The sequence below is a fragment of the Otolemur garnettii genome, unplaced genomic scaffold (assembly GCF_000181295.1).
Source record: "Otolemur garnettii isolate 467f Iridium unplaced genomic scaffold, OtoGar3 scaffold00050, whole genome shotgun sequence".
Classification (NCBI taxonomy): domain Eukaryota; kingdom Metazoa; phylum Chordata; class Mammalia; order Primates; family Galagidae; genus Otolemur; species Otolemur garnettii.
The window spans coordinates 10,082,748-10,099,804 of NW_003852445.1; the positions used below are offsets into that span (position 1 = coordinate 10,082,748).

The window sequence follows — 17,057 nt, forward strand, 5'->3', positions numbered from 1 at the left end:
GGTTAACATAGCCTTCATGTCATTTTCTTAGTTACTGTTCTAAAACGTTCACATTCTACTCTTAGAAAGATTCACTTGTACCCTTGTAAGATAAACCTCAGAATTGATCCCTCCAATCCCCCTCCATCCACCCATTCCCCCCTCCCATCTCCCTCCATGAAGTTCTTTTTACAGGTTAAAAGTCATGCTAGTCTTAAGTGGGTGTAGCAAAGTGCAAAGGATAGAAGTTTTCCTGTTTTGAGATTCTAGGATTTAAAGTATGTAGATCGGCTAATAAAGAGCATTTATGAAACATAACATCCAGGCTTAGCTAGCTATTTGAGCATATAGGAGTAGAGTCTCCATTTTAGATTTTGAATTGAGTAACAGGGAGAGAAATGATCCATCTTTATACTCATACCTTATATCCCTTACACCTGATAACCATAAAAATAGTGATAGAAATAGCTGTACAGTTTTTTGTGTGAGACACAAAAAACTCTCTGTTGTCTAGGTTGGGGTACAGTGATGTCATCAAGGCTCACAGCAACCTGAAACTCCTGGGCTCAAGTCATCTTTCTGCCTCAGCCTGCCAAGAAGCTGGGACTATAGGTATGCACCACAACGCCTCACTAATTTTCTTTTTCTGTTTTTTGTAGAGACAGAGTTAGGCTGGTCTTGTACTCCTGGCCTCTAGTGATCCTCCCACCTTGGCTTCCCAAAGCGCTGGGCACCGTGCCTGGGCACAAAGTTGACAAGACAGCCTCTACAGTCTGACCATAGTACATGAATGTTAAGTTCTATGGCATTGGCAATAGAGAACAAATGTTGAAAGGAATGATAATATGCAGAAAAAAAGAAAAAGAAGTTATCAGCACTAAGGGAACAAATGATAAATTAGACTGTCTACTTTCTGTTTATACAGGTGGTAGTATTTTTTGCTTCCTTTGCTAGCTTTATTGATAATTTATTAGGTTAGGGGTGCATAGATCCTCTTGCTCCCCAACAATGGACTTAGTTTCTCTTAGAATGTTTGAAGGCTATTATTCCTTGCTCTTCCATCCTTAGGATGGCAGGTTGGGTAGCACTTAATGGTTTGTGAACTAGAATGAGATGAACTGGGTAAGAAGAGTTTGCCCTCACCCTATTCCTTTTGCACATTCTTTTCATCTGGAGGGGTGAGGGGACTGGTCTTGGGTCTTTTAAAATAAGACTCACTCTCCATGCCCGGTTGTAAGATACCAAGGAAGGACCTTTATTCCAATTTCACTCATCATATCCCAATTTTTCCCTCTGTCTAGAATATAAAGATTCAGGCAAACATACTTCTGGTACCCTTATACAGGGAGCCAAAGCAAGCAGGTAAAGATTTATCTTTTCCTACCACTAACAAGTTGATCATAATTTGCACATATATATATAAACACCTGAAGAAACACCACACACTTTATAGACATAATTTTTATTGACATGGTATCCCTGAGAGGCAGATTAGGTGTAAACATTATTCTGCTTTACAGAGAGGGAAATGGAGGCAGGTTGACTTGTATACAAGACATTTGGAACCAGAGGTCCTATCTGTTAATACGCCAACCAATACTTTTCCCACAAGACTATATATCTACTAAAGACAATAATCTCTTATTTTTTGACATTATAGCATACTTCCCCTAAAACATCTCAGATCCTGAAGCTTTGCTTTAGATTGGTGTTTTTTGTACCTTCCTGTCTGCTTAGACAACATAATTGAGATACCCTTTTCCCTCAGTTACTTTTTGTGCTAGGATCCATCAATACCAGAACCCTAATTCATCTAACACAGTAAGCTATGAGTTATGCAATATTCTCTCTATTGCTTTCTCGGATCTCATTCCAGCCACAGGATTCTAATTAATATGAATGTGAAAATACCTTCTTATCCCAGGTCTTGGCCATCTGGCCATGTTCATCTTTATTCTGACCTGTCCACGAAAGTATCTGTAACAGATACTACAGTTTCTGATCTTTGTCTCCTATAAGAGCTGGTCCCTTAAAACTGCTCATTTTTCCCCAATGCCAGCCAGCTGTTTCTTTATCAGTAAGTGCAGCACAGTACCTGATTTACTCTCAGTGATGGGTGTACTCCCTTGTGGTCTGCATCTGGCACTCCATGTTTTGGCTAAACTGATTTTCTGCCCACTGCAAAGCTCTTATGATACTATTCACCAAGTTTTGTGCTGCTCCAAGCTTTATCTAATTGTCCTTACAGTCCTTTGCCCTTTGCTCCATTTATACAAAACACCTTGCTCCCCCATTTTTCTCAAGCTACCCAACACTTACTAGTTTTTTTTTTTTTGAGATAGAGTCTCACTATGTCACCCTGGGTAGAGAGCTGTGGCATCATAGCTCACAGCAACTTCAAACTCTTAGGCTTCATCTTACCCTAATTTACCCAGTAACCTTCCCTCCTTTTAATACTTCTTGTTTCATGAAGCCTTCCTGAATAAAGAAAATGCCTCCCAGATTTTTCTTATACCAAACTTTAATGCACTGGATCATAATATTTATGGGTAGTGTTACTACCTAGCTTTCTAGATTTCCCTACAGTTGTTACACCTATACATGCGTACTTAATTTGTCCATGTCAGTGTCATCTGTTTTAGATTGCAAGGGCAAGCAAGGACAGTTTAACTTTTGTTTTACATAGCTCATCATACTACTATGAACATACGGACAATTCAATATTATTTTACTATAAGATCACTAATTATACTTTTGTTTGAAAATCTTTTATTATATATAGCTGAATGTGTGTGTGTGTACACATGTATAGATTGGTAGCTCCACTGACTACAGATAATCCATCTCTGCCATTCAGTTAAAGGGTTATTAGCAGAGAGTGGTCTATTTTCATAATACATGGGGATGTGGTTATGGCTTTTGCTCATTGCAGGTCAGTACTGAATATTTATTTGGGGCATAATACTATACTAAGTGTTTGGATTGTGTGAAATATGGACAATTCCCTGTTGGCAGCTTTAACTGCATTTCCTATCACCCATCCAAATGGTTTGTTCTTTGGATTTCTGGGCCACAAGGGGCAGATGAAATTCTGATTAGATTGGACAGAAAGAAAATCAAACTAGATTCTGCAAATGTAGTATTATTCTATTCCAGTCTTCCTTCTAGGACTTAGAAGAAACTAAGAAATCCAAGGTTCACAACTCAGTATATCCCCACACAGAATATCTGGTTCTGAACAAGATCATTCTTGGGGCAGACCCAAGATGGACATTAAACTCTCCTTTAATTAAGGGTATGCCTGGCAAATGTCATCTTGAGCACAGGATTGTAAGCAGTAAGAACCATTCTTTTTAGCATTTCCACTATTGTATAAAGAAGAGCCAGACCCACTTACAGAGCAGTCTTCTCCCTGAAATGCTGTTATGATGATTTTTTTTTTTTAAACAAAATGCAGCTGGATGACAGGATGAAGAAGGGATGCATATCAAATTCATAGGATCTACTATCATGTTCTCTGTACTTCATTGAGGGAATGCCATAGGCATTGAGAGGAAAAGATGTTATCTATCAATTCAGATACAGGCAAGGAAAGGGACTGAAATTTTACTTTTACTCTTAAAAGACAATTGCCTTGGGAATTTGACGCTACACCCAAGAAAATCATAAGGAACAAATAGTGGCATAATCCTAAGAGTATTTCCTAGTAGGAGATGGATCTCACTATTGGAAAACTTTCCAAATAACACATTTTTTGAGGCTCTTTTCTTTATATACCCTCAGGGGCTTGCTTAGGTGCTGACTGTGACAGAAGCTTTTCTCGAGCATGGATTTCTCTGTGCTTATTAAGGGCAGAACTTTTAGTGAAACACTTGCCACAATCATAACACCTATAGGGTTTCTCTCCTGTGTGGGTTCTATGATGTGCACGTAAGTCAGAACTCTTACTGAAACTTTTTCCACAGTCAGGACACACATGGGGTCTCTCTCCTGTATGTATCCTCCTATGTGCGCTAAAATGAGAACTATTATTGAAGCTTTTCCCACACTCTTCACATTGATAGGGCTTTTCTCCTGTGTGGGTTCTCTGGTGAATTATAAGGCTTGAGCTCTGATTGAAGCGTTTCCCACACTCACCACATTGATAAGGTTTCTCTCCTGTGTGGATTCTCCTATGGGTGATAAAATTTGAACTGTCACGGAAACTTTTCCCACAGTCAAGACACTTATAAGGCTTCTCTCCAGTGTGGATTCTCCGGTGTCTAATAAGGCGTGCACTCCGACTGAAGCTTTTCCCACAATCAGCACATTTATATGGATTTTCTACTTGGTGGGATAGCTGATGCATGAGAAGGGAGTTTGGGCTGAAGTTTGTGCCATATTTGAGATACTTATAGGATCTTTCTCCCAAGCAAGGTCTCTGGTGACTTAGGACTTTTCCTAAACTCTTTTCTGAGAGTGTCTGTTTTACTTGTTTCTCCTCTGAGGTCTTTTCCCATTCTTTTCCTGGTCTGTGTTCACTCTCACTGCCTTTACCTTGATTAAGACAACAAGGAATTTTCCGTTCAGATCTTGCAAGTAGTGTCCTATGCAGTTGTACTTCCTCAAAAATATCCCATTTTGGATTCTCTTCATTTTCAAATATAGCCTCAAATCCTGATAGAGAAATAGAATTTAAAAAGTTATCTATTTCCTTAATTATGTGTGCCAGGACAAAGTAAACAGGAAAAACAAGTATTACAGTAGATGAGTAATAAAAGTTACAGAGCTTTTGAAAGATCCCAAATAACTACCATTATTAAAATTCTAGTGTTTTCCTTCTCTACTTGGTAACCTATTACATGCTGCTTATCTACAGAGGGGCTGATTGATACATACTTTTTTAATCCTTCTTGGATACCCAAGACCTTCAGAAAACACTCTCAGTACAGCAAGTAAGACTGTCACCATGTTCATACAGGAAAGACACTTTCTACTGTATTTTTGCCGTATCTCAGGCCTATCACGGTATTTTCATTCATGTTCTTTGCTAAAGGGATTAGAAGGAAATGCCTAGGAAAACCTTTGGGGAAACTTTACTATCAAGAAAGAGCTTCATGAATCCCTTTCCCCTCACATTTCATTACATGTTAGAAATAATAGGGCAGAAAAATACTTTTGTGTCTTTCACTAAGAACAAATGCCAGGCTTCTTTGGGCCTAGGCTTTTAGAATTTACACTTACTCAGCTATTTCAGGTAAATTCTAGATCCCAAATTCCTTGGACTAAATCTAAAAGCAAAGGAATACTGAGTATCATCCTGTGTATGTACCCCCTAAAACAGTATTTCCACACAGAAGCCTTATGAGATGTTGCAGGAAATAAAGACTCACTGGATCAAATGAAATCTCAGAACTTTAAATAAGTGATTATGTATTATAGGCTTCCAAGATAAGGTACTCCCAAATCTAGAAGCCATTTTTTAGTAGAACATGCTGATATCCCATGGAACACACTTTAAAAATGCTCATCCAAAGGACTTAGGGGAATGAAAACTAGTATTTATTGGTTATCTACTCATTGCCCAGGCACTGTGCTAGGTGCTGCACCACAGTACTCCATTACATTAATCCTATGAGTGAGGTCTAAATATGTAAGCAAATAGGAGTTAAGTAACTTGCCCTAAGTCACTCAGCTAATAAATAACAGATCCCAGATTCACATACATATATAAGTATGATTGCCAAGTCAGAACTCTTTTCTATAAGGAGGGAAGCCATTCTGAAGTATTCTTTTTCTTATATAGCAGCTAAGATTCAAAGGGTCAGTTCCCTCAGAAACCTCAGACTTTTGCAAAAGTGTGTCTGAAGAAAAGGATTATCAATTTTTTATGTATGTGAATAAAGGAGACCAAAGAAAAAGATATAATGAGAATGAACTTTAAATCAACTTCACTCTTCCTATGGGTACATAATATGCTACTTGTGAAATGTTAGCTTTCAGATTCCCTGTTAGGTAAAAGGAATGGAAACCTAGCAGCTCACACACAGATATTTAGAAAGTCTGCATCTACCTTAGATTGGCTGCTGTAGTATGAGGAACAAAGTCACATAAATGATTTATATACCCTTACTGAGCTGCATGAATAGACAAAAAATGGGTGGTTTATCTTTTATGTTTACCTAGATGGAGCTGGAACATATTCTTCTTCGTAAAGTATCTCAAAAATGGAAAAAAAAGTATCCAATGTACTCAATACTACTATGAAATCAATATATAACCACCTACATACTCATATGAATGGCAAAACATAACTATAGTCCAGAAAGTAGAAGGGAAGAAGAGAGAGAGGGGAGGGGGGATATGGGAGGAGGAAGGGTATTTGGGGGGACCTCACCTAATGTGCATGATACAATGGTACATTTCAAAACTATTAGAAATGAGTATAAATGTAAAAAAAAAAAAAAAAAAGAAATGGGTGGTAAGAAAAAGAATCCATGAAAGCTGGATGTACAGGCCAGTTCTAAATCTGATGACTTTTCTTCTAAACCCTAGTGCCCTCCCTTTGCTATTTATACCTTCAGTAGTAAAAAAAATCTTACCACTGGGACTCTGGAATAACACTGGAGCACGGGTTATGTCAGCCTCTGGAGGTATCTCAGTGTCCTCTTCATCATAATCAGAATCTTCCTCTATGGGCTCCTCTGCCTCCTCAGCTTGATTCTCAGCTTCAGCCTCACTGGTTCCCTGGATGGGGCAAGAAGCTGATTCTTCCTGGCTGTAATTGGGTGGGGCAGCAACCCGGGCACTCACCAAAGCATCCATCTCTTCAAAGAAGGGACAGGTCTCTGGTGCTTGGCCATTTTTGACTTTCCGATAGCTGGTTTGTAGGCTTTTAAACTTGGTCCGACACTGCTCTGGGGTCCTAAGGAAGCCATGTTCCCATAACCTCTCAGCCACTGCTCCATACAACTGGCTATTGCGGTGACAGTTTTGGAGGGCTTCATAAAACTGAGTCTCACTAAGAATTGCAAGGTAAGTCTTGGTCTCTTCATAGCCCCAGTGTACACCTGCCACCAGAACAGAAATTTTAGCACCACTTAATTCAGAGCGTTATAGCCTTATTCCCCAATACTATCATTTGCATCATGAAAAATCACCTAAGCTTGGGTTTCTAGATGAAAAAGGAAAACTACTTCATGTTTCCAAACTATATACAAACTTATTATTTAATGTCTGGCTTCTCTATATCCTTTAGCAGTTTCACAAAGACCTTTATTCATAAATTCTGTTTAGCCATAAAAAGGAAGTCTTTCCACCTAATCACCAAATCAGTCATTATGTATATTGAGGCAAGTGTACAGAATGCATTTCCCCATCCTTTTAGTAGTTTTCCCTGAAATTCTGATCCTAACTAGAAAAATCATCAGGCAGAGGAAAAAGACCTCAATAAACTGCTGTCAGCCACAAGTCATTCCTTCATTCCTAACACCTCTGATCCTTATTTTTCCACCAGCCCTACATCCTTATGAATTCAGTTTCCCAAAGAGTAACTTAAAACTCCAAGGAACTGCCTCTTTTGGAATCATGCTGCTGCCTAATCCCTTCTTCACTTACAATCTCAAACAAGCAAACCCAGCATAGCAAAGACCTGAAGGGCACAAGATAAGGACCTTCAAATAATGCATCTTATCCAAAAGGGTGAAGCACTGGCAGAAGCTAGAATGAAGGAAGAAGCAAGGGCAGATGTTTCTCCAGGCCTGAACACATGTTAGCACTGCAGAATCCCCACCTGGGTGGCACCTTCAAAAAAGCAACATCAGGGTGATTATAGTCTCTGCTCCCTCAAGGTGCTCAAGGTAGAGCTGGAAGGAACTTCCTACCACCTGAGAGCCAGCAGAGGTGAGATTTCTTACATTATCCTCCACTCAGTGTGAGTAAAGAATAGGAAAGAAATTAGAAATGATAGCCAGGTATTGTGGTGGGCACCTGTGGTCCCAGCTACTTGGGAGGCTAAGACAAGAGAATTGCCTAAGCCCAAGAGCTGGAGGTTGCTGTGAGCTGTGATGCTACAGCACTCTACTGAGGGCAAAGTGAGACTCTGTCTCTTTAAAAAAAAAAAAAAGAAGAAATGAAAAGACTAACAAAAAAGATGCAAAGAACAAAGATAATGAAAATAAGGGCATTTGAAAGCATACAAGGTCTTACAGTTAAGCTTGTGAATTCGTCCTATAAGTGTTACATACTTCATTGCTGAATATCACTACAGTCACCTTTGAAGCACTCCCTTTGGGAAGCCTTGCACCAAGGTGGTACCTAGTCCGCCCTTCAGAGGAATTCAGGAACTCTTTTTGTGGAATGGCCATCAAAGCTGTCATTGTATTACCCTTAATGTCCTGTATGTCATCAAAATAAATTCCTTTCAATATTTATTTTAAAGTAAAGAAAAAAGTCACTGAGGCTCTTCTGCTCCCTTCTCATGCTGCCAAAAAGTGAGTAGGGAGAGTGTTCCAATAGAGCAGCGGTTCTCAACCTGGGAGTCGTGACTCACAGGAACTATAAGGTCTGTGACATTAGGAAGGTTGAGAACCACTGCAAGAGAGTTGTTTACCTGTAAAAACTCCCTCACAGTGCCATGTAAGCTGGTGCATTGTTGTGATACGAGAGTTATTGGCCAAAGATTTTCAGTTAAGATTTTCCTGTTTCTCTGTCAATGTTTACTTTACTTGGTCTGCTATGCTTCTCACAGTTGATGATTTTAATGCACAATTCAATGAATTTTTGCACTGTTTCCATAGTTCTGCTTGCTACTGAAGGCCCTGACATCTCTTCATCCATGATACTCCCTTCAGAAAAACGTTTAATTTGTTTGTACACTGACATTTTCTTCATAGCATAACCCCTATAAATTTGGACTAACATATCCCTGATTTCACTTCCACTCTTGCCAAGTTTTTTTTTTAATATAAATGTCTTTTTTTTTAAATTTAATTTAATTTTATTTTTTGCAGTTTTTTGGCCAGGGCTGGGTTTGAACCCGCCACCCTTGGCATATGGGACCGGCGCCCTACTCCTTGAGCCACAGGTGCCGCCCCACTCTTGCCAAGTTTAACGAGAAATTTAACTTTTGTTTTTTGCTCTATTTAAGCCCTGATATTCTTGCAATGAGCACACAAAAACACACAGTAATAATGAATGCCACTCAGCAAGACACCATCACACATTGACACAAATACAACTGTGAGACACTGATACACAAAGGTTATGAAACCTTACCAAGTTGTTTGTACAGTGTCACCAATGTAAGCACATGGTAGCAAGTTTGGGAACTTAATTGTCAGACCTTGTATGGGCCATGTTTGTGGTTAATCTACATATGTATTTATGTCAGGGACAATAAGAGAAAAAGAATGAAGAAAAAAGAAAGGAAAAGGAAAACGTATAAGACAGGAAGATAAGACAGGTAGAAGGGAACCAAAGTAATACCACACATATAATAAAAAATGGAAGGAAAGATCACTGATCATTTGAAGGAAGGCACCTTTAGAGAAGTAGTGTTGTCACCATGCCCCACTTTACTGTTGAGGAAATGGAAACTTATAGTGGTTAGTAACTCCCCAAGGTCACACAGCTGATTAGTAATTATCACGATTAGAATCCAAGCCTCCTGAATCATACTTTGGTACTCTTTCCATAACAGCATAATTGTACAAATTATATAACAATATGTTGATAATCTTTTTAAAGGATTCCATCAGCAAAAACATTTCAATATGGAATGTGAAACAAGCTTTCTGGCTATATGACTTGTCAATCCTATTAAAATGCCAGTGTATATTGTGAATCTCAGAAACTTAGAAAATTTTTCCCTTTGGGCAATTTTTCACTTTACTATTCTACGTAAAAATGAACACATAATAAACTGACTCTGAGATTTGGGAGAGTTAAAAGACAAAATATGTAAAGTACCAAGTTCACATGAGATACGCAATAAACACTAGTTCCCCTTAAAGATAATACAGTGCCACATTTTTCTCAGTGAGCCTGCAATGATTTGATAACCAGGAAAACATTTTTTAATAAAGATGGAAGGCATGATATTCCTTTTCAGGACTCTGGATTTTCTTAGGGTACTTCTTTCAAAAATCTAAGTTTATTCCCCACTATCTCACAGATTTTCCCACAAAAGAGAATGAAATACCCATGGAATTCAGAAGTGCTTCCTGGGAGGCTGGTAGGTGACATTAAGGTTCGTGACTCCACATCTAGTCTCACTGTTCCCCAAGTCCAATCCCCACCCCACCCCCTAAGAAAAGCTTCTTACCACTTGGGCTTCTAAATAGGACAGGTGCAGTTGAGTTGTCAGACTCCTGTGGGGGCCCCTCCAGATCTACTTCATCACTGTCAGACTCCTCAGCCACAGCCTCTTCTGCTCCCTCCTCATGCTGCCAGCTCCCATTCCCTGGCTTCTCAGTCTCAGCATCACTGCCCAGAAGCCCACAGTGAGAGGCTTCCTCTTCCAGGCCATTACTGGGCAGGGCAATGACTTGGGCACTCATCAGGGCTTCCATCTCTTCAAAGAAGGGACATGTCTCAGGTGGGTGGCCACTCTTGACTTTCCGATAACTCTTCTGAAGACCTTTGAACTTGGTCCGACACTGTTCTAGGGTCCGGAGAAAGCCATACTCCCGGAGCCGCTCAGCCACTGCCCCATACACTTGGCTGTTTCGATGACAGTTTCGGAGAGCCTCATAAAACTCAGTCTGGCTGAGAATTGCGAGGAGAGTTCTGGTCTCTTCATAGCCCCAGTGCACACCTGCCACTTTCTCATCCTCAAAGCCCCAGTGATCAGGTTCTACCCAGCTGCTTCTCTCTCTTTTAGATGGTAACAGATCAGCATGCACTTGTTTATCTCCTGTATGGCTTCCCCTTGGGAGTTCTTTCTCCTTGGAGCCCAGCAGATCTGGGACCCATGGTTCTCCTTGCTCCAACCTGGAGACCACACCGGATTTAGGAAATGGAAATCCTGCTTGCAGGGAAGCAAACAAAGGGTATCATAGTTTGGACTGATTATTTAAAAACTCTGAATTCAGTCCTGCCTTCTTTATCCAAGAGGATTATAAAGAAAAGTGTCTAGGGAAATGTTTTCAGAAAGTTCAGTGGGTTGAAGAAAGTGGGGAAAATAAAGGAAACCTTAAAGATGAGTAATATTTTATTTCCAGAGCAGGGTGACAAGAAAAGAAAAGGTTCTGTTGTGTTCAGAGCAGATAATTCTATTCCAAGTTGCTCCCTTGCTCTCAAGACCACTTACAGGGAGGTCCTAGGACTACTGGGAAGTCATCTCCTATCTCCTATTGTTTTTCACCTAGGGCTAGAGAATTATGAGTGATTTCAAGACGAAGGGAAGGGAGATTGTCTTCACCTCACCTGTTTCCCGCACACTCAACCGCCAAGTTCTAAAGATGTTTCCCTTAGTATGTCCTTCCTCTCCATCCATAGTGCCACCATTCTGGTCCAGACTCCTTATCCTCTCAAACCCAGATAAGTGCAGCAGTCACTGTTCTCTAACCTCAGGCTCTTGCTTCCTCTACTGAACCTTTAACCTTCGTGCAGTACCATGCACTGCCCATCCCTGTTAGACTTTTCTCTCCAGAACAAAGCACATTTCTATTCACTCTGTGCCTTTCCTTTAACTCCCTTCCTCCTATCCAAATTCAGTCCATCCTTCCAGAAACTATATTTGCCAGTACGCCCGAGAAGCCTTCCGTACAACCTACCTGTATCTCTCACTCTGCCAAACCTCTACAGTACTCACACAATTGAGCAACAAGTCATTGTTTGGCATTGCTTCAGTATAGTTCAGTTCAGCACGTATTTACAGTTTGCTGTTGTGTTCTCAGTCATACTGTAAGTTTGGCACCTTTTCTTGTTGCCGAGCACCCTGCAAGGGTTGAGCACATGGTAGGTGTTCAAAAACTGAATAATTCTGCAAGTCTGTGTGTGAAGTTGAGGGATTTCATCTGGATAACTAAACAGAGACCACTGCCAAACCTGCCGCGAAGGCTGTCTTGGTTGGTATGATCAGAATTCCTAATAATCTCAACAAAATTTAAATGAAATGAAAGAAAAAAAAATACAACATAGAGTTCAATAGAATGGAAAGAAGAAAAACAAGTTCTACAGAATCAAGTGCAAGCAAGTAGGTAAAAAAGCAATGGGGAAAGCTTTGAAAGTCCTGGAAATTACCAGGTAATAAAAATCATCATATAATCAAAAGTTGGGCTATTGAAAGAAGAGAATGCAAAATTCTGAAGTAAAATTCTTACCTCTATCTAACAGACTTTTACTAGACTAATGTATAATTTATTTTGCATGATTTAACATAATATTTGAAGAACCTGAAGGTTCCCAGGAGCATAACTAAACTTAGGTCTAAAGACTGGATCTTCTGGGGAAAGCTTAAAGAAATAAATACAGTCTAATATGGAGAAGAAAAAAATTTAAAAAGGGAAGATGTGTTTTCAAGTATAGAAAAGCATTTTTAAAAAATAAAATAAAAAGACTGAAAAGCATTTTTATCTAGAAAATAGTTACCTACTATCATCATCACCAAAGGACATCAAATAGTTCCAAGTTCTAATAAAAACTAGGCAGTCATTCTCTAGCAGACCTGTCAAAAGAGGTAACTAAGAATACTTACTGTATGAGAGGACTAAACTACATGTCTTCAGGAGATCCCCAATAACCATATATTCTACAGTTCCACTTATTACTGAAAGCCCTTTCCCATTCACTATTCCCAACCCTATTTCCCGATTAGTTGGCACTCTATCTTCCCATATGAATCTACTCCTCACCGCTCCTTTGAAAAGGTCTGAGCTTCTCCTTTGGGTTCATCTGCTCCTGTGGTCCCAGGTCTGGGCTTCTTGCCCTCTCTTTCTTGGGTACATCCCTGGGCTGGGGTTCCACTGACTCCTGCCGAACACTTAATAACTCTCGTGCTGATTTCAGGGGTGTCATCTTCTCCGAGTGCACTTCCTGCCCCTTCACAGAGACTGTGACCTAGAAACAACCCCCATTAATTGTCACTGCAAGGCCATAATGAGGGGCATTCCCAGAGGAGATTTAATACCCCAAGAGATCATCCTTCTGGGACATGGCCAGGGTTGTAGGGATGGGAGAGGTTAAAATGAACAGGGTCTTATTCCACTACTATTAGCTTAGAGCAGCTGGAACTGCAGAAGGAAAAAATTCAAAACAGTAAACCCAGCTACAGGCTGAAAAAAATTTTGCCCTTCCCTATAAAGCACCTGGGAATCTTAAAAAAAAAAAACATGACAAAGTAGGCAAAGGTCCACCCAAGGCAGCATCTCCAGACAAGCACTATCTAAAAAAGTTACCCGGTCCAGACCAGAAGTATAAGCATCACCAAGGGAGACTGCCCCTCCTTAAGCCTGTCTATACCTTAATTTGGCCCTCTATCCTTGCCCCTTACCAGTCTCACACTTCTGAATTCCCTCTCCCTTCTCACCGAACATCCAGGTCTTCCAGGCTCTCTTTCTAAATCTTCCACCAGAGTCACTGCCTCCTCTCCACTTTCTGGACATTGATCCTGTACCCAATTCTGGATCTCCCCAGGTAAGATGGTCAGGAACTGCTCTAGCACCAACAATTCTACAATCTGCTCCTTGGTGCGCACCTCCGGCCTTAGCCACCGACAACAAAGTTCCCAGAGGTGGCTGAAAGCCTCCCGGGGCCCAGCCACTTCCTGGTAATGGAATCTCCTGAAGCGCTGTCTGAAGGTCTCAGAGTTAGTGCCATTCCCTCTCAGAGTGGGTTTGGCCATCATTCACAGCAGAAAGCAGCTTCCCTCCACTTAAGGGTCTGGGTTCCAGGACTTAGACCTATCTTCCCATGTCCTTGTAGATGAGTCTCTCTCTGTAAGAGGAGTTTCTTCCTAAGGTAGAGAGAGATGGCACTATCAGAAGGAATATATTCATAGGTCTAAAGTCTTGCCAGAGCTGGCCTGACTTCCCACATGCTCCAAGTGGCCATTTGAGGTAGCACCATCTTCAGGGCAGCAAACCAACACAGAGCATGAAGGAGCAATACCTTTGAAAAGCTGCATTTCTGGGTGACTTTCAGAGCAGTGCCAGGATAGAAAGTACTGTCAGCTCCTCTCCCGCCTCCCTCAAGTCTGGTCCCATTTAACTCCCCTGACCAATGTCGCACAGTGAGTCTGAACCATATGGGAGACCTGGAACTCAAGAGGATCTAAAGGCAAGTCACTATCTTGCTGAAGGCAAAAAAAGCCTCTATCCAGTGATTGGCAGATGTCCCCCTGTACCTTGGCAGTCCTTCCCAAGGCCTTCTGCATCCGCCCCGTCCCCGCAGGTGCCACCACTAGCAAGTCCCACCCTGTACAAAGATCTAGTCCTGATGCGGTCTTTGTTTTGCCCTCACTGAAGTAACTGCTCAGCAGGGGTCTAACAGGAAACCTCCCGCAAAGGAGAGAAGTCGCTTTTGCCTCCAGAAGCGAGGACCAGGGGGGCTTGGGGTGAGTCACACTGAGTTGGAGAGGGGGAGTCCGAGCGGGCAGTAGCAGCAATGGGTTTCCTGAGGACGAGCTCGGGTGCTGGCCGAGGGCTCCGAGCAGTGCGGGTTCGCGGGAGCACAGCTCAAGCTCGAGGAGCGGCGGGTGCGGGGTTCCGGCCTCTTTGTCTCCGCTCCCTCCGGCCGGGTTACTCTCGGAGCCGTGGTCCAGTCCCTCCAGAGGCCCCTGACCAGGCTAAGGCGCCCTACGGGCACCCTCCGGCCCACTCCTGGGAGCGTCTTCCTCTCTAGCTGTCCTCACCCTACTCGCACGCCTGCCCCGGGGCCAGCCTCACCCACTCGGGTCCAGCCCCAGCCCGGCTCTTCAGCCGCCCAGTCCGGCTCCCAAACCGGAAGTCCTAGCGGGCTCCTCGGGACGCCTAGGCGCATGCGCGACGGGAGTGCAGCGCCGCGGGGCTGGAGCCGGAGCCGGCGGCTGGGCCCGGCTGAGCCGTGAGCCGGGCGCGCTTCCTCTGTCTCCTCGCGGCCGCTTCCCGTCCGCCGCTGTTTTCGTGTCAGTGGTCTCGGCGGGTTGATTCAGGACAAACCTCCAGACCGGGGGCCTGTGCGCGTTTAGAGGGCAGCACTCGCCCCCGCGGTTGCCTGGAGGGGCGCCGGAGGAGGTGACGTAGCTGGGGACTGCAGGTCCGCCGTGGGAATGATCCACGAACTGCTTCTGGCTCTGAGCGGGTACCCGGGGTCCATTTTCACCTGGAACAAACGGAGTGGCCTCCAGGTACTGTCCGGCTCAGAGCGCGGGAACTAGAGCGCGGCGCGGGCGGACGTGAGCCAGTGTCCGGGGGAGGAGCCGGAGGGGCCGGGGCTGGCCGGAGCCCGAGGACCTGACTGCGATGGGAACCCCGGGACTCTGCCGGGGGCGCGTGGACCGGGCTTTAGGTCGTGGTAGCTGGGCTCGAGTTCCTGGAGAACATAGAAGTCGCGGAGGCACTTTGTCCTATTTATTCCCACGCTTGCCCTCTGTTTCCAAGTGGGCTTCAGGCTGGTCCAAACACACAGCGCCTAAACATCCAGTAAGCGCTCAGGAACTTGTGTTGAATGAAAAAATGAATTCGAGGCTTGGCGCCTGTAGCTCAAGTGGCTAAGGTACTAGAGCTTTCGAGTTAAAATCCAGCCCGGGCCTGCCAAACAACAAGGAGAACTACAACCAAAAAAATAGCCGGGCGTTGTGACAGACGCCTGTAGTCCCAGCTACTTGGGAGGTGGAGGCAGGAGAATCCCTTGAGCCCAGGAGTTGGAGGTTGCTGTGAGCTCTACCCAGGGTGACAGCCTGAGGCTCTGTCTCAAAAAAAAAAGAATTCGGGAGCGTGTGATGTTTCTATCATTACTCCTTTCCTTTCATTACTGTATTTCTGCACTAGATGAAGAACTTGGTAGGGGGCTTTCGTGTAAATAGGAGGAAGTGCTGTAAATTGTGTGTATGCACTATCTCATTTAATCCTCATAACTATCTCCATTTTGCAAATTATCCTAGGTTTGAATGTTTACCGGGAACACATAGTAATTAGCAGGTCTGTCTGGCTTCTACCTCCTTCTGCTTCCAGTAATGTTACCTAATGCTCTCAGTTAGCTTGTTCTCTTAGGTATTGTTTGTGGCAGTTTACAAAAGCGCAAACTGAAACTCAGCCTTATGCTGACTAGTCCTGGTAGTGGCAAGATAGGTTTGTCTGATCACAGAGCCATGCATATTCCTAGGAGAATTGGCAATATACAGTTGCAGATGCGCAGAATAAGTACACTGTTGCTCTAGGAAATCTGTGAATCAAACAGATTCTACTTGTTTATGAATGTGTATTGTCGGTGCCTGCTGTGGCACCCCGTCACCTCAATAAAAACAGCTGGACAAGGGTTAGAAGTACATGCTTGCAAGAGGTGGGCTTCCCATAGGTTCAGGGAGAGCCTCAAGTAACCTCTGCTGTGGCCTTTTATTGTGGCATTATACAACAGGTGTGGGGGACCTCTGTGTGCTCCACTCCCACCATGTTGCCCCACAGATGTCCAAGGTATAACACCTGCTTGCTAAGAAGTGACCCATCTTATCTCATTAACACATGCCGTTGCTTGAGGGCTTGTCTCCAGGCTGCAAAACATCTCTCTGTTACCTGGGAGATTGTCCCGCTTCCAGGCCTCCCTCAAAAACTAGGTGAACACTTTTATGAGCCTGGTGCTCAGTCTCCTACAGTGTATTTTGGGGGTTGGGAGTTCAGGTGATTTTTTTGAAAGAAAAAAATGAGGTGAAGATTTGTATGGTCACTTTATTTTGTGTAGATCTTTGAAGACTGAGCTGGTATCTCACCTTTCCCTTGAAGAACTCAACACAATGCCATGCATATCAGTGGAAATGTTCAGGAAGTATGTGGGTACTTGACTTATAAGAAAAGATAATACAGTTTAGGAAAAATAGCTGAGGTGGGGGTAGGAGAGAGAGCCTCAAGTAATTCATCTTTTCCCTTCCTTTTTTTCCTGAGACAGCTTCATTATGTTGCCCT

General features: G+C 42.9%; 2 protein-coding genes across 5 annotated transcripts in view; one reads left to right on the plus strand and one right to left on the minus strand.

Moving 5' to 3' along the window:
- Positions 1-3,705: 3,705 nt before the first annotated feature.
- Positions 3,706-14,942, minus strand: ZSCAN29 (zinc finger and SCAN domain containing 29). Its single transcript, XM_023514243.1, has 6 exons — positions 14,306-14,942; positions 13,490-13,915; positions 12,816-13,020; positions 10,283-10,984; positions 6,561-7,028; positions 3,706-4,635 (listed from the first exon to the last, which is right to left on the minus strand). Exons 2-6 carry the CDS (start codon positions 13,805-13,807, stop codon positions 3,749-3,751), a joined length of 2,580 nt encoding a protein of 859 aa, XP_023370011.1. The 5' UTR covers positions 13,808-13,915; positions 14,306-14,942; the 3' UTR covers positions 3,706-3,748.
- An 8-nt stretch (positions 14,943-14,950) lies between these two features.
- Positions 14,951-17,057, plus strand: part of TUBGCP4 (tubulin gamma complex associated protein 4) — a 38,059-nt gene continuing 35,952 nt past the window's right edge. For all 4 annotated transcript variants that reach the window (XM_003791767.3, XM_023514244.1, XM_023514245.1 and 1 more), the window contains exon 1: positions 14,951-15,286. In XM_003791767.3, the coding sequence (XP_003791815.1) occupies positions 15,209-15,286 (78 nt within the window). In that variant the 5' untranslated portion in view covers positions 14,951-15,208. The remainder of the gene's footprint in view (positions 15,287-17,057) is intronic.

Coding starts and splice junctions, on each gene's coding strand:
- ZSCAN29 (XM_023514243.1), bottom strand. CDS start 13,807: ATGATGGCCAAACCCACTCTGAGAGGGAATGGCACTAACTCTGAGACC. Junction 13,021..13,489: donor CTGGAAGACCTGGATGTTCG/GTGAGAAGGGAG, acceptor GGTTGTTTCTAG/GTCACAGTCTCTGTGAAGGG. Junction 4,636..6,560: donor GTTATTCCAGAGTCCCAGTG/GTAAGATTTTTT, acceptor TTTCTCTATCAG/GATTTGAGGCTATATTTGAA.